This window comes from Mesoplodon mirus (genome assembly GCF_964341445.2).
Source record: "Mesoplodon mirus genome assembly, chromosome: 9".
Classification (NCBI taxonomy): Eukaryota; Metazoa; Chordata; class Mammalia; order Artiodactyla; family Ziphiidae; genus Mesoplodon; species Mesoplodon mirus.
This window is the reverse complement of record NC_138985.1, coordinates 110,261,379-110,286,563: the sequence shown is the minus strand read 5'-3', so window position 1 is coordinate 110,286,563 and position 25,185 is coordinate 110,261,379. Positions and strand designations below refer to the sequence as shown.

Here is a 25,185-nt window from a genome sequence, read left to right as displayed (position 1 = left end):
CAACATAAAATCATAGGAAGGTATGAAAACATCCTATGTTTCAATCAGAAGACTTAGTATTAAAATGTTTATAATCTCCCAAATCAATCTACAGATGCAATTCAATCCTTATCAAAATCCCACTGGCTCTTTTTACAGAAATTGATCCTAAAATTCATATGGAAAGCCAAGGCATCCAAATTAGCTAAAACAGGGCTTCCCTGGTGGTGCAGTGGTTGAGAGTCCACCTGCCGATGCAGGGGACATGGGTTCGTGCCCCAGTCCGGGAAGATCCCACATGCCACGGAGCGGCTGGGCCTGTGAGCCATGGCCGCTGAGCCTGCGCGTCCGGAGCTGTGCTCCGCAACGGGAGAGGCCACAACAGTGAGAGGCCCGCGTACAGCAATTAAAAAAAAAAAAAAAAAAAAAAAAAAAAAAAAAAACCCAAATTAGCTAAAACAATCTTGATAAAGAAGAACAAAGTTGAAGGATTTCCTGCCGTCAAACTTACTAAAAGGCTACAATAATCAAAACAATATAATATTGGTATAAGATACTTATAGACCAAAGGTATAGAATTAATGGTGCAGAAATAAATGAAGCATCTATTGTCAATTGATTTCTGAAAAGGGTACCAAGACAAGTCAATTGTGAAAGAATCATTTTTTTCAATAAATACCCTGAGACAACTGGATATCTGCATGAAAAGAATGAAGTTGGACCCCCTGACTCATACCAAACACAAATATTAAGTCAAATGGATAACAGACCTAAAAAGGTAAGAGCTAAAACTATAAAACTCTTAGAAGAAAACAGGCATACATTTTACAACCCTTGAGTTAGGTAATGGTTTCTTAGGTATGACACCAAAAATACAAGCAACAGAAGAAAAAAAAAAAAAAACAGGTAAATTGCACTTCATCAAAACTAAAAACTTTTGTGGTTAAGTAGATACCATGAAGGGTTTCCCTGGTGGTGCAGTAGTTGAGAGTCCGCCTGCCGATGCAGGGGACATGGGTTCGTGCCCCGGTCTGGGAAGATCCCACATGCTGTGGAGCACCTAAGCCAGTGCGCCACAACTACTGAAGCCCGCATGCCTAGGGCCTGCACTCTGCAACAAGCGAAGCCACTGCAATGAGAAGCCTGCGCACTGCAATGAAGAGTAGCCCCCACTCGCCACAACTAGAGAAAAGCCCACGCACAGCAACGAAGACCCAACTCAGCCATAAATAAATAAGTAAGTAAGTAAATAAATAAATCTATAGGGAGGACTGGTCCACTCCCTGCCATTGGTTACAAAACAGAGCAGGCCCCAAGACTTCTGGGCTCTCTTAGGTTAATTGGAAGTCTTATTAGACAGCTGAAGTTGAAAACAGTCTCAATTCAGCAATTAGAATTTTCAGGCCCCTTCTACAATTGAAGCTCCCCTGCCTGCATGCAGAACCCACCCCCCAACCAGGTGGCCCTGTGGGAGGGTCACTTGCCTTTGCATTAAATCTTCTTAGCTCTTCCTTACTGGTCTCCTTCCCCAGCTTACCCTCTGTAAAGACCTCACTAAAGCCAAAGGAGGGTAAGAGACAAGTGAATGGGGCAGGGAAGTTCTTCCTTGGTGAGAGAGCAGGGTGCTCTGAGCTGACTCCTTCTATCACGGTGTGGCTGCACGGTGATTTTGAGGACCACCCCCCTTCCCATCCTTGGGAGTCTCTTATCTGCAGTTCCCATAAACTGGGCAAATGCATTCTATCCAGGTGGTCTAGACTCCCACCTCAGCAACGTAGGGTCCTGTGTTCTACCTCTAGCTTCTCCTCTGCTGAGATCTGTCCATCCTCCTAGATAGCCCCATTGGACATGATCTAAGATGATCTTTATTGCTCTCTTACCCAAACATACATTGCCTGAGCAAACTCTGCCATCAGAACAGATACTAACACTGAAGCAAATGTCCTTGGTTCCGTAACTAGCCACAGCCCTTCTTCTGCCCTTTTGATTCTCAGGTGAGAAGCCAACATCAGTTCATTTCTCTTCACCCCCAATAGGTTTCTGGTTTTGTTGTATTGATGTCTGAGGATGTGCTGAGCCCCCAACACAGGAAATTCATGTCAAGTTCCTCTAACCAGGATTTAGCAAGCAGCTTTATCTAAAAATCATCTCTAATTCTAACGATCTGATTCAGTGTAGCTGAGTTTGCTTCTCAGATATCTATTTTGAAATTTCTTTATGGTACTGTGTCCGACAAATCACTTTGGAATATAACATCTGTTGTCTTCATGCCTCAATCAAAACTGAGCTAAAAAGAGCCCCATTTTTAAACATATATAGTTTTTTTTTTTTTACTGTTGGCAGCACACACACTGTTCAATTAACACTTTGCATTTTTCACTTAAAATAGCTTCTATAATATTACATAACACAAACATTTTAAAATCATGTCGGCTAATTTGATAGGTGAAAAATACCATCTGTTTCTCCAAAGAAGATATATAAATGGGCAAACAAGCACAAGAAAAGATGCTCAACATCATTGGTCATTAAGGAAATGCAAATTAAAAACACAGTGAGGTACCACTTCATATCTACCAGGATGGCTAGAATTAAAACAAGACAAAAAAGACAGAAAATAACAAGTGTTGGTGAAGATGTGGAAAAATTGGAACTCTCATACGTTGCTGGTGGGAATGTAAATGGTCCAGCTGCTGCGGAAAACAGTTTGGCAGCTCCTCAAAAAGTTAAGAAGAGGGGCTTCTCTGGTGGCGCAGTGGTTGAGAGTCCGCTTGCCGATGCAAGGGACAGGGGTTCGTGCCCCGGTCCGGGAAGATCCCACATGCCGCAGAGTGGTTGGCCCGTGAGCCATGGCCGCTGAGCCTGCACATCCGGAGCCTGTGCTCCGCAACGGGAGAGGCCACAACAGTGAGAGGCCCTCGTATCAAAAAAAAAAAAAAAAAAAAGTTAAGAAGAATTACCATGTGACACAGAAATTCCATTCATAGGCACATATTAAAAAGAATTCAGGGGCCTCCCTGGTGGCGCAGTGGTTGAGAGTCCGCCTGCCGATGCAGGGGATGCGGGTTCGTGCCCCGGTCTGGGAGGATCCCATATGCCGCGGAGCGGCTGGGCCCGTGGGCCATGGCCGCTGGGCCTGCGCATCCGGAGCCTGTGCTCCGCAACGGGGGAGGCCACAACAGTGAGAGGCCCACATACCGCAAAAAAAAAAAAAAAAAAAAAAAAAAGAATTCAGGGGCTTCCCTGGTGGCGCAGTGGTTGAGAATCTGCCTGCCAATGCAGGGGACACGGGTTCGTGCCCCGGTCTGGGAAGAACCCACATGCCGCGGAGTGGCTAGGCCCGTGAGCCATGGCTGCTGAGCCTGTGCGTCCAGAGCCTGTGCTCCACAACGGGAGAGGCCACAACAGTGAGAGGCCCGCGTACTGCAAAAAAAAAAAAAAAAAAAGAATTCAGGAACTTCTCTGGTGGCACAGTGGTTAAAAATCCGCCTGCCAATGCAGCGGACACGGGTTTGAGCCCTGGTCCAATAAGATCACACATGACGCAGAGCAACTAAGCCCATGTGTCACAACTACTGAGCCCGCAGCCCGCGTGCCTAGAGCCTGCGCTCCTCAACAAAAGAAGCCACCACAATGAGAAGCCCACACACCACAATGAAGAGTAGCCCCTGCAGAAGCTTTGGAGCCACAGAGGAGAGTGCAGCGACAGGGGTACAGATGGCAAACAGGAGAGATTCCCGCACAGAGGATCAGTGCCGACCGGCACTCACCAGCCTGAGAGGCTTGTCTGCTCAAGTGCCTGCTTCTGTCGGATCCCAGGGAGAGGACTGGGGTTGGCGGCATGAACACAGCCTGAAGGGGTTAGCGTGCCACGGCTGGCCGGGAGGGAGTCCTGGAAAACGTCTGGACCTGCCGAAGAGGCAAGAGACTTTTTCTTGCCTCTTTGTTTCCTGGTGCGCGAGGAGAGGGGATTCAGAGCACCGCTTAAAGGAGCTCCAGAGACGGGTGCGAGCCGTGGCTACCAGCGCGGACCCCAGAGACGGGCGTTGGACGCTGGGGATGCTGCTGCTGCCGCCAAGAGGCCTGTGTGCGAGCACAGGTCACCATCCACACCTCCCTTCCGGGGAGCCTGTGCAGCCGCCACTGCCAGGGTCCGGGGACCCAGGGACAACTTCCCCGGGAGAACGCACAGCGCGCCTTGGGCTGGTGCAACGTCACGCCGGCCTCTGCCGCCGCAGGTTCGCCCCGCACTCCGTGCCCCTCCCTCTCCCCCGGCCTGAGTGAGCCAGAGCCCCCGAATCAGCAGCTCCTTTAACCCCGTCCTGTCTGAGCAAAGAACAGACGCCCTCAGGCGACCCACACGCAGAGGCGGGGCCTCATCCAAAGCTGAGCCCTGGGAGCTGTGCGAGCAAAAGAAGAGAAAGGGAAATCTCTCCCAGCAGCCTCAGGAGCAGCGGATTAAATCTCCACCATCAACTTGATGTACCTGCATCTGTGGAATACCTGAATAGAAAACGAGTCATCCCAAATTGAGGAGGTGGACTTTGGGAGCAAGATATATTATTTTTTCCCCTTTTCCTCTTTTTGTGAGTGTGTATGTGTATGCTTCTGTGTGTGATTTTGTCTGTATAGCTTTGCTTTTACCATTTGTCCTAGGGTTCTGTCTGTCCATTTTCTTCTTTTAGTATAGTTTTCAGAGCTTGTTATCATTGGTGGATTTGTTTTTTGGTTTGGCTGTTCTCCCTTTCTTTCTTTCTTTTTTTTTAATTGCTTGAAAAAAATTTTTTAATAATTATTTTTTGTTTTTTATTTTAATAACATTTTTATTTTATTTTATCTTTTTCTTTCTTTCTTTTGTTCTCCCTTTTATTCTGAGCCATGTGGATGACAAGCTCTTGGTGCTCCACCCAGGCATCAGAGCTGTGCCTCTGACGTGGGAGAGCCAAGTTCAGCAGGACACTGGTCCACAAGAGACCTCCCAACTCCACATAATATCAAATGGTGAAAATCTCCCAGAGATCTCCATCTCAACACCAGCACCCAGCTTCACTCAACGACCAGCAAGCTACAGTGCTGCACACCCTATGCCAAACAACTAGCAAGACAGGAACACAACCCCACCCATTAGCAGAGAGGCTGCCTAAAATCATAATAAGGCCACAGACACCCCAAAACACACCACCAGACGTGGACCTGCCCACCAGAAAGACAAGATCCAGCCTCATCCACCAGAACACAGGCACTAGTCCCCTCCACCAGGAAACCTACACAACCCACTGAACCAACCTTAGCCACTGGGCGCAGACACCAAAAACAACGGGAACTACGAACCTGCAGGCTGTGAAAAGGAGACCCCAAACACAGTAAGTTAAGCAAAATGAGAAGACAAAGAAACACACAGCAGATGAAGCAACAAGGTAAAAACCCACCAGACCTAACAAATGAAGAGGAAATAGGCAGTCTACCGGAAAAACAATTCAGAATAATGACAGTAAAGATGATCCAAAATCTTGGAAATAGAACGGAGAAAATACAAGAAACGTTTAACAAGGACCTAGAAGAACTAAAGAGCAAACAATCATGAACAACACAATAAATGAAATTAAAAATTCTTTAGAAGGGACCAATAGCAGAATAACTGAGGCAGAAGAACGGATAAGTGACCTGGAAGATAAAAGAGTGGAAATAACTACTGCAGAGCAGAATAAAGAAAAAAGAATGAAAAGAATTGAGGACAGTCTCAGAGACCTCTGAGACAATATTAAATGCACCAACATTTGAATTATAGGGCTCCCAGAAGAAGAGGAGAAAAAGAGAGGGACTGAGAAAATATTGGAAGAGATTATAGTTGAAAACTGCCCTAATATGAGTAAGGAAATAGTTAATCAAGTCCAGGAAGCACAGAGACTCCCATATAGGATAAAACCAAGGAGAAATACGCCAAGACACAAATTAATGAAACTATCAAAAATTAAATACAAAGAAAAAATATTAAAAGCAGCAAGGGAAAAACAACAAATAACACATAAGGGAATCCCCATAAGGTAACAGCTGAACTTTCAGCAGAAACTCTGCAAGCCAGAAGGGAGTGGCAGGACATATTTAAAGTGATGAAAGAGAAAAACACACAACCAAGATTACTCTACCCAGCAAGGATCTCATTCAGATTTGACGGAGAAATTAAAAGCTTTACAGACAATCAAAAGCTAAGAGAATTCAGCACCACCAAACCAGCTTTACAACAAATGCTGAAGGAACTTCTCTAGGCAGGAAACACAAGAGAAGGAAAAGACCTAAAATAACAAACCAAAAACAATTAAGAAAATGGTAATAGGAACATACATATTGATAATTACCTTAAATGTAAATGGATTAAATGCCCCAACCAAAAGACATAGACTGGCTGGATGGATACAAAAACAAGACCCATATATATGCTGTCTACAAGAGACCCACTTCAGACCTAGGGACACAAACAGACTGAAAGTGAGGGGATGGAAAAAGATATTCCATGCAAATAGAACTCAAAAGAAAGCTGGAGTAGCAATTCTCATATCGATAAAATAGACTTTAAAATAAAGACTATTACAAGAGACAGAGAAGGACACTACAGAATGATCAAGGGAACAAAAAAAATCCAAGAAGAAGACATAACAATTGTAAATATTTATGAACCCAACATAGGAGCATCTCAATACATAAGGCAAATGCTAACAGCCATAAAAGGGGAAATCGACAGTAACACAATCATAGTGGGGGACTTAAACACCCCACTTTCACCAATGGACAGATCATCCAAAATGAAAATAAATAAGGAAACACAAGCTTTAAATGATACATTAAACAAGATGGACTTAATTGATAGTTATAGGACATTCCATCCAAAAACAACAGAATACATTTTTCTCAAGTGCTCATGGAACGTTCTCCAGGATAGATCATATCTTGGGTCACAAGTCAAGCCTTGGTAAATTTAAGAAAATTGAAATCATATCAAGTATCTTTTCTGACCACAAAGCTATGAGACTAGATATCAATTGCACGAAAAAAACTGTGAAAAGTACAAACACATGGAGGCTAAACAATACACTACTTAATAACCAAGAGATCATTGAAGAAATTAAAGAGGAAATCAAAAAATACCTAGAAACAAATGACAATGAAAACACGACGACCCAAAACCTATGGGATGCAGCAAAAGCAGTTTAAGAGGGAAGTTTATAGCAATACAAGCCTACATTAAGAAACAAGAAACATCTCAAAGAAACAACCTAACCCTACACCTAAAGCAATTAGAGAAAGAAGAACAAAAAACCCCCAAAGTTAGCAGAAGGAAAGAAATCATAAAGATCAGATCAGAAATAAATGAAAAAGAAATGAAGGAAACGATAGCAAAGATCAATAAAACTAAAAGCTGGTTCTTTGAGAAGATAAACAAAATTGATAAGCCATTAGCCAGACTCATCAAGAAAAAAAGGGAGAAGACTCAAGTCAATAGAATTAAAAATGAAAAAGGAGAAGTAACAACTGACACTGCAGAAATACAAAGGATCATGAGAGATTACTACAAGCAACTCTATGCCAATAAAATGGACAACCTGGAAGAAATGGACAAATTCTCAGAAATGCACAACCTGCCAAGACTGAATCAGGAAGAAATAGAAAATATGAACAGACCAATCACAAGCACTGAAATTGAAACTGTGATTAAAAATCTTCCAACAAACAAAAGCCCAGGACCAGATGGATTCACAGGTGAATTCTATCAAACATTTAGAGAAGAGCTAACACCTATGCTTCTCAAACTCTTCCAAAATATAGCAGAAGGAGGAACACTCCCAAACTCATTCTACAAGGCCACCATCACCCTGATACCAAAACCAGACAAAGATGTCAGAAAAAAAGAAAACTACAGACCAAAATCACTGATTAACATAGATGCAAAAATCCTCAACAAAATACTAGCAAACAGAATCCAGCAGCACATTAAAAGGATCATACACCATTGTAAAGTGGGGTTTATTCCAGGGAAACAAGGATTCTTCAATATACTCAAATCAATCAATGTGATACACCATATTAACAAATTGAAGGAGAAAAACCATATGATCATCTCAATAGATGCAGAGAAAGCTTTTGACAAAGTTCAACACCCATTTATGATAAAAACCCTCCAGAAAGTAGGCATAGAGGGAACTTACCTCAACATAATAAAGGCCATATATTACAAACCCACAGCCAACATTATTCTCAATGGTGAAAAACTGAAACCATTTCCACTAAGATCAGGAACAAGATAAGGCTGCCCACTCTCACCACTATTATTCAACATAGTTTTGAAAGTTTTAACCACAGCCATCAGAGAAGAAAAAGAAATAAAAGGAATCCAAATTGGAAAAGAAGAAGTAAAACTGTCACTGTTTGCAGATGACATGATACTATACATAGAGAATCCTAAAGATGCTACCAGAAAACTACTAGAGCTAATCAATGAATTTGATAAAGTAGCAGGATACAAAATTAATGCACAGAAGTCTCTTGCATTCCTATCACTAATGATGAAAAATCTGAAAGTGAAATTAAGAAAACACTCCCATTTACCATTGCAACAAAAAGAATAAAATACGTAGGAATAAACCTACCTAGGGAGACAAAAGACCTGTATGCAGAAAACTATAAGACACTGATGAAAGAAATTAAAGATGATACAAATAGATGGAGAGATACACCATGTTCTTGGGGTGGAAGAATCAACATTGTGAAAATGACTATACTACACAAAGCAATCTAAAGATTCAATGCAATCCCTATCAAACTACCACTGGCATTTTTCACAGAACTAGAACGAAAAATGTCACAATTTGTATGGAAACACAAAAGACCCCGAATAGCCAAAGCAATCTTGAGAAAGAAAAACGGAGCTGGAGGAATCGGGCTCCCAGACTTCAGACTATACCACAAAGCTATAGTAATCAAGACAGTATGGTACTGGCACAAAAACAGAAATATCCATCAATGGAACAGGATAGAAAGTCCGGAGATAACCCCACACACCTATATGGTCACCTTATCTTTGATAAAGGAGGCAAGAATATACAATGGAGAAAAGACAGCCTCTTCAATAAGTGGTGCTGGGAAAACTGGATAGCTACATTTAAAAGAATGAAATTAGAACACTCCCTAACACCATACACATAAATAAACTCAAAATGGATTAGAGACCTAAATGTAAGGCCGGACACTATCAAACTTTTAGAGGAAAACATAGGCAGAACAGTCTATGACATAAATCACAGCAAGATCCTTTTTGACCCACCTCCTAGAGAAATGGAAATAAAAAGAAAAATAAACAAATGGGACCTAATGAAACTTAAATGCGTTTGCACAGAAAAGGAAACCATGAACAAGACCAAAAGACAACCCTCAGAATGGGAGAAAATATTTGCAAATGAAGCAACTGACAAAGGATTAATCTCCAAAATTTACAAGCAGCTCATGCAGCTCAATATCAAAAAAACAAACAACCCAACCCAAAAATGGGCAGAAGACCTAAACAGACATTTCTCCAAAGAAGATATACAGATTGCCAACAAACACATGAAAGAATGCTCAACATCATTAATCATTAGAGAAATGCAAATCAAAATTACAATGCGGTATCATCTCACACCAGTCAGAATGGCCCATCAAAAAATCTACAAACAATAAATGCTGGAGAGGGTGTGGAGAAAAGGGAATCCTCTTACACTGTTGGTGGGAATGTAAATTGATACAGCCAGTATGGAGAACAGTATGGAATTTCATTAAAAAACTAAAAACAGAACTACCATATGACCCAGCAATCCCACTACTGGGCATATACCCTGAGAAAACTATAATTAAAAAAGAGTCATGTACCACAATGTTCACTGCAGCTCTATTTACAATAGCCAGGAGATGGAAGCAACATAAGTGTCCATCGTTGGATGAATGGATAAAGAAGATGTGGCACATATATGCAATGGAATATTACTCAGCCATAAAAAGAAACGAAACTGAGTTATTTGTAGTGAGGTGGATGGACCTACAGTCTGTCATACAGAGTGAAGTAAGTCAGAAAGAGAAAAACAAATACCATATTCTAACACATATATATGGAATCTAAAAAAAAAAAAAGGTCATGAAGAACCTAGGGGCAAGACGGGAATAACGACGCAGACCTACTAGAGAATGGACCTGAGGACACGGGGAGGGGGAAGGGTAAGCTGGGACAAAGCGAGAGAGTGGTAGTGTATGTATGGACATATAAACACTACCAAATGTAAAATAAATAGCTAGTGGGAAGCAGTCGCATAGTACAGGGAGATCAGCTCTGTGCTTTGTGACCAGCTAGAAGGGTGGGATAGGGAGGGTGGGAGGCAGGGAGACACAAGAGAAAAGAGATATGGGGATATATGTATATGTATAACTGATTCACTTTCTAATAAAGCAGAAACTAACACACCATTGTAAAGCAATTATACTCCAATAAAAACGTTAAAAAAAAAAAGTAGCCCCTGTTCGCTGCAACTAGAGAAAGCCCACGTGCAGCAACAAAGGCCCAACACAGACAAAAACTAAAGAAGTAAAATAAAAAAATAAAAAACTCAAATGTATACATGTATACGCATGTCCACAGCGGTACTCCTTACGATAGCCCAAAGAAGGAAACAGCCCAAATGTCTACCAACAGATGAATGGAGAAACAAACTGTATATATGCATACAATGGAATATTATCCAGACATAAAAAAATGAAGTGCTGACACATGTAGATGAATCTCAAAAACATTATGCTAGTGAAAGAGCCAGACATAAAAGGTATGATTCCATTAATATGAAATATTCAGAAAAGTAAACCCAGAGACAGGATGCAGATTGTTGGTTGCCAGGGGCTGGGAGATGGGGAAATGGGAAGAAACTGCTTAATGGGTGTGGAGTTTTCTTCTGGGGTGATGAAAATACTACAGAACTGCATGGGGTGGTGGTTGTACAACATTGTGACTATGCTAAACATCCCTGAATCGTTCATTTCAATCTTATGTTAAGTATATATCTCACCTCAATAAACAAATAATATCTGGTTAATTTTTAAAAATTTACTGGTGAGGTTGAACTTTTTTTCAGGTGATTAGCCATTTGCAAATGGAATGTTTATATTTTTTGACCGTTTAGGTATGGGAGTCATGGTTTTTTGTTTTTTTTTTAATGGTTTGGTATGTACATTTTACATAGTAAGAATATTAACTTTTTATCTATCTTAGTTATACTATTTCCCTAGCCTATTGTTATTTAATTTTATCATTTTTTACAGTTTTTCATTTTTTGTAGTAAGCTGTTTTTCCTTTTTTTTAAAGGTATAATTGACATATTATATTAATTTCAGTTGTACAATGTAATGATTTGATACTTGTATATATATTTCAAAATGATCACCATAGTAAGTCTAGTTAAAATCTGTCACTATATATAGTTACAAAAAAATTTTTTTTCTTGTGATAAGAACTTTTAAGTCCATTGGGTTTTGTTTGTTTGTTTGTTTGTTTTTGCGTTATGCAGGCCTCTCACTGTTGTGGCCTCTCCCATTGCGGAGCACAGGCTCCGGACACACAGGCTCAGCGGCCATGGCTCACGAGCCTAGCCGCTCCGCAGCATGTGGGATCTTCCTGGACCGGGCCATGAACCCACGTCCCCTGCATCGGCAGGCGGACTCTCAACCACTGCGCCACCAGGGAAGCCCCAAGTCCATTGGTTTTAAGCTTTGAAATTTCTTCTTTGCAGAACGGTTAAGTATTAATGTTTTCTTTTTCTGTTTAAAAATTTCTCTTATAACAACTTAATGGTTTGACTTTTAAAAATAAAATTATTAATCCGGCTAGAATTTATTTGGTGTCTGGTATAAAATGAAGATTAAAATTTTTCTCAAATAACTAATTGTTTGAGGGCCATTAAAAAATAACCACAACAAAACCCAAAAAAACGCCTTTCTCCCATACTAACTTGCGGTGTCCTCTTTATCATATATAGCGTACATACACTTGGCATTTAAAGATTTAAATATTTTCAACTTTGACAATTTGAATGACCCAGGAAGACCACAAATATAGTATTATAAATTGCAAAATAATTAAAAATTATACATGTAGAGCAATATTGAGTTTTTCTGAGTACTAATTTAAATTACAAAGCATGTGGGAACAAGCTACCTAGCCCCTACATTTCAATGAAACTTGATTATTTTTCACTCATCATAAGGCATTTTCTGGGGGAAACTTACATGCTTTAATGAGAGCAAAGGGGTACTGGGGTCCCTCCTGGCTGCTTCCCACACTCACAAGAATATTTTGTGGGAATGTCCAAATATTTATTTAAGTTTATTGCCAGGAAGTGGAGCAGTTGTTTGACTTCTGTTGGCCTCGGGAGTTACAGAAAGGATTGTTCTATTTATTGTTTATAGAGATAACCTACATATAATCATCTGTATCTTATCTAAAACCCTGTCTTCCCAGATTAAACCAACTTCTCCTTAGGATCTGAAATAACTTAAGGGCATGAGGTTTAATCTGCCTGATAAAGGATCTTTCCCATACTTCCTTCCAAAAAAATATTTGTGGAATGTTCAAAACTGAATTACTCACTGAAGTTAAAAGTTGGGAGATATATTCTTCATCTTTCCCTGAGTGGAAGCTTCCTTTCTGCTTTTCTGTAGCAATCTATTTGCACAATTTCTCTAGGCATTGTGGTTTTGCAAGGTTTGTTACCCTATTTTTAAAAAACAACAAATGCTATATCAATCTCGCTCAATATTTTCAGTCTTTTTCTCCTCTTATTTCATTTTATTTTCTGCTTTTCTTTAGTTTCTACATTTTTACATTTAAACATAACCCATTTATTTATTTTAAATATTCTCAATTTGGTCTCTAAAGCAATCATTTTTAAGGTCTTACATATTTTCATTTTTATTAACCTACATATTATGTTACTGCTCTCTCTTTTTTTGTGTGTGTGTTGATGTTTAAGAATGTGGTGTGCAAAATCTAGTTTGGGGGAATTTACAGAGAATCTCTTTGGGCTTAAGTGTTTGATCAATTTTTGTACAATATCCAAACATTTCCATTTCATTCACATGATAAATCTGTTAAACATAGCCATTTGGATTTTGTAAAAAGCAATTAAGTGACTATGCTATTTGAATTTCTCTTTTTTGTTTGCTTGCTTGCTATGTTTCCATGACCTGGTAGTGTGATGATACTGTTTACTGCGATGGAAACCAGAATTTGCGGGTTTGAGTCCTGAATTACGTGACACGGGACAAGTCTCTGATCTATTAGGGAGATTAGCTTCTCTAACTGGGAAATAAGGCTGGTGAGTTCTAAAATCTCCAAGAGACTTTCCACTGTGAATGATCTATATTTTCATTACTTTTGCTCTGTATTTCTCCTAGTTTTGTTTTATGTATTTTACCATTTTGAAGCATGTAAATTAAATATTTATGTTTTAATTATTTATACTAATCACTTTCTAATAAGCATTTGTTTAATACTTAATGCTTAAAAAAAAGTGTTCATAATTACCTCATTCAATCATTCCAACAACTACATTAGTTAGATATCTTTGTTCCCATATCATGGATTGGGAAGCTGAGGCTCGGAGAAGTGGCTTGCCCAAGATCCCGTAGCTGGTAACTGGCACCTAGCAAACTTGAAACCATGGCTCTGGTTCGAAAACCAGTGCTCTTTGTATTGCCCTGTGTCACCTCCCTTGGATGTTTGTGGCGGAGAGTCAGACACTGCCCTCTGCACGGCTGCCTTTGGAGAAGCTGCTCAAGGGCCCCTCTACCCAAAACCATGTGGCCCCTCTGTTCCCACCTGCAAAGCTTCCCCGTCAGCCTGAGCAGCTTCAATTCCAGAAGCAGCTGAACTGTCAGGAAGTCAGATAACTACCACCCTCCAACTCAAGGTCAAGCACTTGCAGAGGGGTCTCCTTCTAGATATATTAGTGTTTCTTTACATAAACTTAGTGGCATAAAAGAACAAAAATATATTCTCTTACAGTCCTGTAGGTCAGACGTCTAACATAGGTCTCCCTGGGCTAAAAAATCAAGGGGTTGGCCTCCTTCCCGGAGGCTCTAGGGGAGAAGCCTTTTCCAGCTTCTAGAAACTATGCACATTCCTTGGTCCCTTTCATCCATCTTCAAAGCCAACTACAGTGGATGGAGTCATCACGTGCATCTCTCTGACCCTCTGCCCACAGCCTGGAGGCTCTTCCAGTCTTAAGGGCTCATGTGATTAGAGTGAGCCCACCTGGATAATCCAGGCTCATTCCCCATCCCAAAGCCCTTAACGTTAATCCCATAGGGTAACATATTAACAGATTTGGGGGATTAGGATGCCTTCTTTGGGGAAGGGCATTATTCTGTCTACCATATTTAGGCAACAGAATCATCTCTCATTCTGTGTGAATGTCAAGCAACAATGCAAGCTCTCAGCAGCGTGTTAGATTTTGTTAACCTTTTGCTTTTAGGATGGCAGTTGAAATCTACACCTCATCTCTGCCATCTTGGCCGCTTGCTGACCATCCAGGCCAATTCAGTAGAAGATACTCCATTCTCACCCCCAGATTGCCCTGTATTTCTTTCCCCAAACTTCTTCTTCCACTGTGGACTACCCTTTTACCCTTTCCACAGTTCTCTTATTTAAAGTGAATTTCCCTACACTAATTTTTTTTTTCCACAAAATTCTCCTACAGACCTTCTTGCCTTATGTAAGCCCAGACTCTCCATAGAAGATGCTATTTCCCCAGCAACATTACTGATAGAAAGTTCCTCCTTTTCCTCCGTGACTGCATGAATCCTTGGGTCCAGGGCAACATCGGCATTTCCCAGCTACTTATGGCTGCCTCTGAGCCATAACATTTCTGCTCCCACGCAAAAAAAAAAAAAAAGTCCCCTTTCCTTTAGATTCAGGCCATCTGATTATAGCTGCTCTTTCTCACCTTGTCTCCACTTTGCAAAACCCTCACCTTCTAATTCTCCTTGATGGAATTATGCCCCCGGTTGCTGTCATTTTCCTTCCTGCCCGAGGGCACAGCACGGCTCATCACAGCTGTCTCAGCTACTGCAATTTATTTATTTACTTATTTGTTTATGCCGCCCCGTGGCTTGTGGGATCTTAGTTCCCTGATCAGGGATTGAACCCGTGCCCCTTGCAGTGGAAGCGTGGAGTCTTAACAACTGGACCACCGGGGAAGTCTCAGCTACTGCAACTTAAGGGCAACTTCAGTCATCACGTGGGCAGCAGCACCCACACAGTTGAGTAGACAAGTAGCCATGAATATTACAAAAAAAAAAATCCATCAGAGGAAGGATGACAGAGAGGAATAGGGGCTTGCTGTTTTGTACAGGGTGATTTCGAAAGGCCTCTCTGATAAGGCGACATGTGTTTACAGAGAACTGAACGAAGTGAAGTAACAGGTCATGCAGGTGTCTGGAAGAACAACATTCCAGGGGGGGAAATCACATGCAAAGCCTCTGAGATAGAAGTATAGTCGGTATGTTTGAGGAGCAGCAAGAAGGTCAGTGCCGCTGGGGTAGAGCGAAGGGGAGGTGGATAAGTGATGAGGTCAGAGCAAGAGCAGGGAATGAATCTGAAGCCTCTACAAGAGATAGAGTGACGTCATGAGAATGCGAATATCAGCTCCTCGGGAAGCTAACACAACTCTAAACCTGCAAGTACACGTTAGCATCGTATGAAAACCGATTACCCGTGTTCAATGGGTACACTTTATTTTATGTAAATTGTATCTCAATAGAGTTGATAAAAATTTTAAAAAAATAATAAGTGTTCATGGACAGCACATAGGAGGTGCTAGATAAGTCCTTGATTGGAGGAGTGCATACATGAATAGTTAGTGACGGGTCACCAGCTCTTGCCTCACCTGCCCACATCCCAGGATCACACAGTTTCTAATCCGGAAGCAAAGCCTAGCCTAGGCAGCCTACATCACAGGGCAGGGGGTGGGGGGCAGCAAATATAGACTGACTGGTAGAAATAGCAAGCACTGACAAAATTACTATTTATGTCAAGTCAAATTAGATGAATAAAAATACAGTGTATTTGAGCAACAAAATTAGATATATATAAAACCTAAAGCCAAAAAGAGAAAATTTATTCTTTTCAAATACACATAGCTGTTTTGAAACTCTGACCCAGCTTTAAGACACAAAGGAGATCGCAACAAAACAACAGACCAGAAATTCTAACCATGATACACTTAAGCTAGTAATCAGCAATTAAAAGACAATTTAGAAAAATCCCTTATGTTTGGGGACTTCCTGGTAGTCCAGTGGCTAAGACTCTGTGCTCCCAATGCAGGGGGCCCGGGTTTGACCCCTGGTCAGGGAACTAGAGAGATCCCACTTACTGCAACTAAAAACACCGCATGCAAAACGAAGATCCTGCGTGCCGCAACTAAGACCCGATGCAGCCAAATAAACAAATAAATAAATGTGTTTTTTTTTAAATCCCTTATGTTTGGAAACTTTAAAATTCACTTTAAAAAATACCTGGATTATAGAGGAAACCAAAAATGATACCAGTGCCTGGATAGTTTATAGGCCAATTTTATGTAATTTTCCAAATATCTACATAATCTGTCTTATGTAGATATTCAGAAAAAAGAAAAAGAGGAAAAACCATACAGTTCATTCTATGAGCCTAATAAGGCAAAGTATCAATGTAAGAAAACAGTACCAAAAAAAAAAAAGAAAATTCTAAGCCTCTCTTAATTTTGAAAGTAGATGCTGTGTGTGGGGCTGGGGAGGGATGGAGAGGAAGTGAGATTATGTATGAATGGAGTGGGTGTTGTAAGATATTAACATCTAGTGAATCTAGATGAGGGTATAGAAGTGCTCTGTGGGTTTGAAAATTTCTAAACTAAAACATTAATAAGACTTCTTCTCCTTAAAACAACACAACTCTATGGCAGGGTTACGGGTTGAAGTATGTCCTCCCCAAAAGACGTATTCAAGTCTGAACCCCTAGTGTCTCAGAATGTGACTTTATTTAGAAATAGGGTGTTGCAGATGTAATTAGTTAAGATGAGGTACTACTAGAGTAGGGTGGGTGCTTAATCCAATATGACTGGTGTCCTTAGTCACACAGGGAGAAGGCCATGTGACCACAGGGACAGGGACCGGAGGGATGCTGCTACAAGCCAGTGATTGACGGCCACCACCAGAAGCTGAGAGAAACAAGGAAGGATCCTCCCCTACAGCTTTCAGAGAGACTGCGGCTCTGCTGACACCTGATTTTGGACTTCTGGCCTCAAGTATTGCGAGGCAGTCAATTTCTGTTATTTTAAACCAGCTGGTTTGTGGTGCTTTGTTATGGCAGCCCCAGGAAACTAATATCGTTAAATACAATATTTAAGTGAAAATTTAGAATTGTTCCCATTAAAGTTAGGAATAAGGAAAGGATGACCTACTATCTCCACTTCAATTCAGTGTTAGAGACGAAGAGGGGAAACTGTCTATTTTCAGTTGACAAAAAATGCAAGAGAGGGACTTCCCTGGTGGTGCAGTGGTTAAGAATCCACCTGACAATGCAGGGGACACAGGTTCGAGCCCTGGTCCAGGAAGATCCCACATGCCAAGGAGCAGCTAAGCCCGTGCGCCACAACTACTGAGCCTGAGCTCTAGAGCCCGCAAGCCACAACTACCGAGACCATGTGCCACAACTACTGAAGCCCACCCTCCAAGAGCCTGTGCTCCGCAACAAGAGCAGCCACTGCAATCAGAAGCCCGCACACCGCAATGAAGAGTAGCCCCCGCTCGCTGCAGCTAGACAAAGCCTGCATGCAGCAAGGAAGACCCAACGCGGCCAAGTATTAAAAAAATTTTTTTAAGTATCTCATTCCTATATACCAGTAATTAGAAAATGCAACAGGAAGATCCCAAATCACAATTTAAAAAACACAAGAAACCAAGATAAACAGGAATAAATCTTTGCATATGGTATCTATGGAGAAAATGACAAAACAGTATTGAAAGAATGTAAAAGTAGATCTGAATAAATGTCCATGAATGGGAAGACATCATTAAAAAGATGTAAATTCTCGGGCTTCCCTGGTGGCGCAGTGGTTGAGAGTCCGCCTGCCGATGCAGGGGACACGGGTTCGTGCCCCGGTTCAGGAAGATCCCACATGCCACGGAGTGGCTAGGCCCGTGAGCCATGGCCACTGAGCCTGCGTGTCTGGAGCCTGTGCTCCGCAACGGGAGAGGCCACAACAGTGAGAGGCCCGCGTACCGCAAAAAAAAAAAAAAAAAAAAAAAGATGTAAATTCTCTCCCATTTTAATCTATAAACTCCACGCAATTCCAGTGAAAATCTCAATAGATTTTTTGTGGAACTTAATGGGATGATCCTAAGTTAAGACGATTTTGCAGAATGACATGGAAATATTTGACCTACAAGTTATAAAAACGTCTTATCAAGCTATCCTAATCAAGAGAGGGTGTGATTAGCCTTAGAAATACACAAATACAATAATAGAGAGAAGAGAGAAGCCAGAAGTAAATGCAGGAATATACAGATGTACGTGATAGAAGTAGAACTGTAATCTATGAAGAAAGACTGCACTACTTAATGAACGGCATGGAGAGAAGTGGTTAGCCATAAAGGATAAAGGACATTAGATTCTTACCTTACACCATTCCCAGAACAATCAATTCTAGGTGGATTAATAATATAACGTAAAAAAGCAAAATTTAAAAAAATGCAGGATATCGTCATGATCATGGAGTAAGGAAGAATCTCTTAAACAAGACACAAAAATCATAAAGAAAAATATTGATACATCTGATTTTTTTTTTTTTGCCTGCATTGTGTCTTCGTTGCTGCACAAGGGCTTTCTCTAGTTGCGGCGAGCGGGGGCTACTCTTCGTTGAGGTGTCCGGGCTTCTCATTGCAGTGGCTTCTCTTGTTGTGGAGCACGGGCTCTAGGGCACACGGGCTTCAGTAGCTGTGGTGCACGGGCTTAGTTGCTCCGTGGAATGTGGGATCTTCCTGGACCAGGGCTCGAACCTGTGTTCGCTGCATTGGCAGGCGGATTCTTAACGACTGTGCTACCAGGGAAGTCCTGATTGTTTTATTAAGTTAAAGCTAGTTGCTAGTATAATAAAACAAAATTTGTAATGGCTCTAATGCAGTCAAAGTTTATTTCTACTCATTTAGTCATCCAAGGCAGGCTCCTGATTGAGGGGAAGTTCTCCTCCATGGGGTCACTCAGGGACACAAGCTGATGGGATCTCTTCCATCTTCAACCCATGCCCTTCAAGGTCACTGCAGTCAGCGCCACCCTAGTCAGCCAGAAGGGGGAATAAAGTGTGGAGGCGGATAAACCAACTTCCTACAAGCCTTGGTCAGGAAATGTGGTTGAAATATAGTCACAAGGCCATTCCTACTGAAAGGAAGTCAGGAAAGCCCAGGGTGGCTCTGTGTCCACCAAGAGGAAGTGGGTTTTTTGGTGAACTTCCGTTCAACATAAGACACTATCCACAAAGATGGGAAGGTCAGCTACAGACTGGGGAATGATATTCTCGGTGTATATAATACAGGATTCGTTCTCATAAAGGCACCTCCAAATCAGGAACAAACGGACAACCCAATCAAACAATTGACAAAGGATAGGAACAGACCAAATTCACAGAAAAATCTATAAAAAAATCTACAAAAATATGAAAAAACACTCCACGCTGCTAGTAATCGAGGAAATGCCAAGAAAATAAAGGATACCGTTTTTTGACCAAATTTGGCAAACACTAGAATGATTGGTAACAAATAATCCAGCGTCAGCCAGGCTCCAGGGAGAGGGCCCTCTTACACCCTGTGATGGAACTGTGAATTGGTGCCATCTTTTTAAGGACAGTTTGGCAGTATCCATCAAAATTTAAAATAAGAATTCCCTTTTGCCCAGCAGTTCCACTTTTAGCAATTTATCCCATAGGCATAAGCATTAATTTCCACAAAGGTATATGTATAAGAATTGCCGATACAACTTTTTTTTTGAGTAATAGTAAAAAGTAAAAATCACCAAATGACAAATGATTAAACAAATTATGGCAATCCATTATGGAATCCATATGGAATACCATACAATGCAGTAAAAAAAAAAACTGAGGTAAGTCTCAAGTATTGTCATGGGAAAAGTTCCAAAACATTAAATTGGAATTAAAAGAGTAAGTCTCAGAACAATAGAGATAGTACGATTCCATATATTTAAAAATCCTTAAATCTATGTGTGCATGTGTGTATGTATGCACATGTGTGTGCATACATACACACATATGTATATTAATGCATAGAACCAAAGTTCTGAAAAGATACATGCCATGCAGTTTTAGTGGTTTATATTGCGTTTTGGACAATACATACATATTATCTGTGTAGTTAAATAAGAGAATGTCTCAATCAGGCCAACAGAGAAAAAAAGAATCAGATTTTGCTTTTATGTGGCCTTCTACTCAATAAGGAAATAGCCTTACTAAAGAACAGAGACGGGCTTCCCTTGTGGAGCAGTGGTTGGGAGTCCGCCTGCCAATGCAGGGGACGCGGGTTCGTGCCCCGGTCTGGGGGGATCCCGTGTGCCGCGGGGCGGCTGGGCCCGTGAGCCATGGCCGGTGAGCCTGTGCGTCCGGAGCCTGTGCTCCGCAACGGGAGAGGCCACAGCAGTGGAAGGCCCAAGTAACGCCAAAAAAAAAAAAAAAAAAAAGGAGACACTTCCTCAGACTGCCACATGGCCTGATGAAAGACCCTTAAACGTTACCCATCGCCTTTTGTCCTAGTTTAATATTCTGCAAACAACCCTCTGATCATTCGGGTTTCCAGGAAGCTTGAAAGTCGGAATGCTCGGATTCCCCTCGGGACTCAGTCCACTCCCCAGGAATTGCCCTTGGCGAGGATGTGGCTGCCTGGTCCAAAGTGATGCCCCCTCCCTGGGGGGCAGAGGGTGTCCTCGTCCCTGTCTGGTCCCCTTACCTGGGCCAGGTGGGGCCTCCCTGCACCACTCTTGAGTGTGCTGCTCAGACCTCCCTTCAAGAGAACCTGCCATGAGGAGTGGGGTTGACAGCTTCCAAAGCTTTGGGATCTTCTGCAGTACACACACTAAGGCCATGCCCTCCCAGGGGGCTCCCAGCCAATCACTAAGCACACTGGGGGGGAGGAGGCGGGGGATGAACAAGAGCTGGGCCACTGGGGCGCCCATGCAGGACTCCTCCAATGGGCGGTCTTTGCTCTGGGGCTCCCCACCAGCCCCTGGGAGCCTTTCTGGGAGCCACGCAGCAGACTGAAGGGCTTGCAACCTTCCCTTCCTTCCTTGCCTCTTTCCACAGGTGTCAGGACAGAAGCTTCTGGTCCACGCTTTTCCCTCTCCCCTTTATCCTTCACAGACATTTCTCCGTAAACATGTCTCCCATTTCGTCTTGGCCTCTGCTTGCCAGAGGCCCTGAACTGACACCCTCCTAGCTTCAGAGTTCCCCATGGGTCGGCAGCTGCATCACAGCCCCACTCTCCCGATAGTCTTGCTTTCTGCTCCCCTTATGTGGTTCCCAAGAGCACCCCAGTGGGTTCCCTGCACGTATTTAAAACTCCATCCCAGAGTTTGTACCTGGGGGAACTCATCCTGCGACAGGAGGCTGACATTATGACCCCTTCAAAAGAATATCCTCTATCTGAAATAACAAATTAACATTTTGAATCTTTTCAGGGTCAAAAGAAGATTAAAGACTCATATGGCTGAAATATATTTCCACTCTTCTGCTTACGCCAGTGGAGACATGGAGGGTCTCCATGAGGATGATTTCGATACAGACAAGAAGATCTCTGTGATGCAGACACAGGGTCATGTTCCCAACGACATGTTCATACCTGAGGCACGTGATGCTCCAATCAGCCTTGCTCGAATCAGTCCCTCTCTCTTTTTGTTTCTTATTAATTTAATCTTTCCCCGAAAAATTTCCAGGTGATAGTCTAGTTTCTCTTTCAAATCATCTGGAAAAAAAAGTCAACACTTGACAATTGTAAACTATAAGTAAAGAAATTAAACCAATTTCTCACAATTTTGATTGATTCCTAAAAACTATGCTATTCCACAGACATTCTAACCTTAAAAGAAAATTTTATCAGATGAACGTGCATAAAATGTGAACAAAACGTGAACAAAAAGAGATTCAGCATTGAAATCAACTGCAAACATCCTTCTGTGTTTCTAGTGAAATACCTCTATTTTAATAAATCACTATTAAAATGTTAATAGAAAAAGCATGAGTTATGACTCTTTGGGGCAATTTGACTTTAGTATTAACAATCATGCTCTTAACTCTGTAATAATTCCCAGGCAGGTTATCACACCACTCGAGTCTCAGTTTCCTCATCTGTGAGAAGGCAGACGTACCATATTCCTTGCAGGTCTGCAGTGAAAGGAAGAAATCCATGACCGAGCACAGAGCCTGGTACCTAACAGTCACTCAATACTTGGAGGTTAATATGAAGTCTCTGGTGAGATGGATACAGATGCCTCAGAGGTTTAAACTCCTCTAAGACCTAGGAATCTGGATCAGGAGGCCGGGGTTCATTGTAGTCTAGTCAGAAGGAGGGATCTCTTTCCTTGTCTTTTTTTTTTTTTTTTTTTTTTGCTCTATGCAGGCCTCTCACTGTTGTGGCCTCTCCCGTGGCGGAGCACAGGCTCCGGACGCGCAGGCTCAGCGGCCATGGCTCACGGGCCCAGGCGCTCCGCGGCATGTGGGATCTTCCCGGACCGGGGCACGAACCCACGTCCCCTGCATCGGCAGGCGGACTCCCAACCACTGCGCCACCAGGGAAGCCCTCTTTCCTTGTCTTTAAAGAGAGTGCCAGGGCCCTGCTCAGAGGCGGACTGCAGGCCGCACAGCTTTGCTTGCAGGGTAGGGGCAGCATCTCAGCTCAGATGTCTGCAAACCCATCCCAACATCTGGGACCCAGAGGAACTCGGTGTGGCAGACCTAGGAGTAAATAAGGCCGTTCTGGCAGTGGTCATTGCTAACGTGAAGTGGAGGGTTTGGGTCCTTCAGAAGATGGTCATGTCGTTGGCTTGTAGTTGAGAGGGACCAGGACTATGACAAAGGTGGACAGTAGCAGGTCAGCTCTGGACATGCCTCTCGTGTAACTCAATGGGGGCAGTTGTCTGGGCCCCTGACCCCTGCTATCCCAAGCTGAGGGACTCCATCAGCAGTACCAACTTGTATGAGCTAGAAAAGACTAGCTACAGTTGAAGAAAGTTCTCCTAGAGCCCACATGAAATCACTGTGGATTTAAAGCAGGGGTACATCAATCCTGAGCTTCATCAGGACACAGAACACCCCATTTCCTGTTTGAGGTTCTGTGTGGGTCCAAGACTAAGCTCCTTGGTGGGGTGGGTGAAATGACCACCAACCAGGTGACCGTGGTTCCAGGAGGAGAAGCAGAGTGTCCGGTCCAGCAGTCCAACCATCCCTCAGCCATCAGCAGTGAGTCCTCTGATGCCTAAAGAACATCTGAGGAAGTCACCAGGTATGTCTCTGAACTCTTGGCATAGTTCTGAAAGGCTGTGGGGGGGTTCCCTGGTCATCCTGGAAATGCATCTCCATGGCAGGATCCTTGTCCTTCTGGGTGAGAAGTTAGAACTCCACAGTCCAGCAAAGATCCCACCCTGCTGCCTGCTCATGGCTTTACTGGGGCCTTCTTGCCCCACACGTGGCCAGGTGTGCTGCTCAGGGTACTGTTCAGATAAGGAACCTGGCCATCCCTCCACACCCCCTCCTAGGCACAAGACCAGAAATAAACAGTACTGGACCCCTCTGATTTGCGTGGCTCTCACACAAATAATGTCATACGTGATCGTGCCTGGCCAATGAGTGGAATTCCTAAATGTCGCTGACATTAGCTTGAGTTCCCTTTCACTTCTGAGTTGATGCATCTACAGTTATTTCTCCGAGGTGAACCTCCCGGGACATCTTCTTTCCTTCCTCTGCCTGTTCTTCTTCCTCCTGTTTCTCCTCCTCTTTTTCTGTCCCGGCCCATAGTGGGTCAGATGCACGGTGGATTAGGTAAACTGTTAGGCAGAAAACTTATCCAATACAGATACATCGCTTCCTTGAGAAGTGCACCTCACAGGGAACCTGCAGACTTCAAAGAGTTTATCCTTAATCTGGGCCCTCTTGGCTTGCCTGAGGTTTGTAACTGAGTTGTAAAATAGACAGCTAATCTCAAATGCTAAATGGAGTTAATCAGATTTTGTTCTAGTGTCATAGTTCTTTAAAACCAGTGAACATGGAGGAATAAGCCATTAAGTGTAGTTGGCCTGATTAGAATTCTTTCATGTAAAGTACCTGGATTGTGTCATTCCCCTGCATTAAGCCTCGGAATCGTTCCCCATTTTCTCCAAATAAAATTCAAACAATGCCTTCACGAGGGGCTGCCTTTTCACGTTTCTGGTTTCAGGCCTACCCCCTCCCTCCTACCACTATACTCATACATAATCTACATAAAATACAGAACTATTCCAAACTCACTATGTTTTCTCTTGCCTCTGGGCCTTTATAATGCCATTACCTCTGCCTAAAATGCTTTTTCCTTCCTCTCCATCGATATAACCCCAACTCAGCCTTCAGACCTCAGTTCAGAGAGTACTTTTTAAAAAAAATTTACTTTATTGAAGTAGAGTTGATTTACAATGTTGTGTTAATTTCTACTGTACAGCAAAGTGATTCAGTTATACGTATACATATTCTTTTCCATTATGATTTATCACAGGATATTGAACATAGTTTTCTGTGCGATACAGTAGGCCTTGTTGTTTATCTATCCTATATGTAATAGTTTGCTAGATATCACTTCTTTTTTTTCTTTTTTTTTTTTTTTTTTTTTTTTTTGCTGTACGTGGGCCTCTCACTGTTATGGCCTCTCCCGTTGCGGAGCACAGGCTCTGGACGTGCAGGCTCAGCGGCCATGGCTCACGGGCCCAGCCGCTCCGCGGCATGTGGGATCTTCCCGGACTGGGGCACGAACCCGTGTCCCCTGCATTGGCAGGCGGACTCTCAACCACTGTGCCACCAGGGAAGCCCCTAGATATCACTTCTTGAACGTCATGCATGACCTCTAAAGACCAGCTTGCCCTTA

General features: G+C 42.5%; 1 protein-coding gene across 7 annotated transcripts in view; it reads right to left on the bottom strand.

The window, feature by feature from the left end:
- GALNTL5 (polypeptide N-acetylgalactosaminyltransferase like 5) overlaps nt 1-25,185 on the bottom strand; it is a 134,279-nt gene that overhangs the window by 30,204 nt on the left and 78,890 nt on the right. For all 7 annotated transcript variants that reach the window (XM_082632129.1, XM_082632125.1, XM_082632128.1 and 4 more), the window contains one exon: nt 21,919-22,041. In XM_082632129.1, the coding sequence (XP_082488255.1) occupies nt 21,919-22,041 (123 nt within the window). The remainder of the gene's footprint in view (nt 1-21,918; nt 22,042-25,185) is intronic.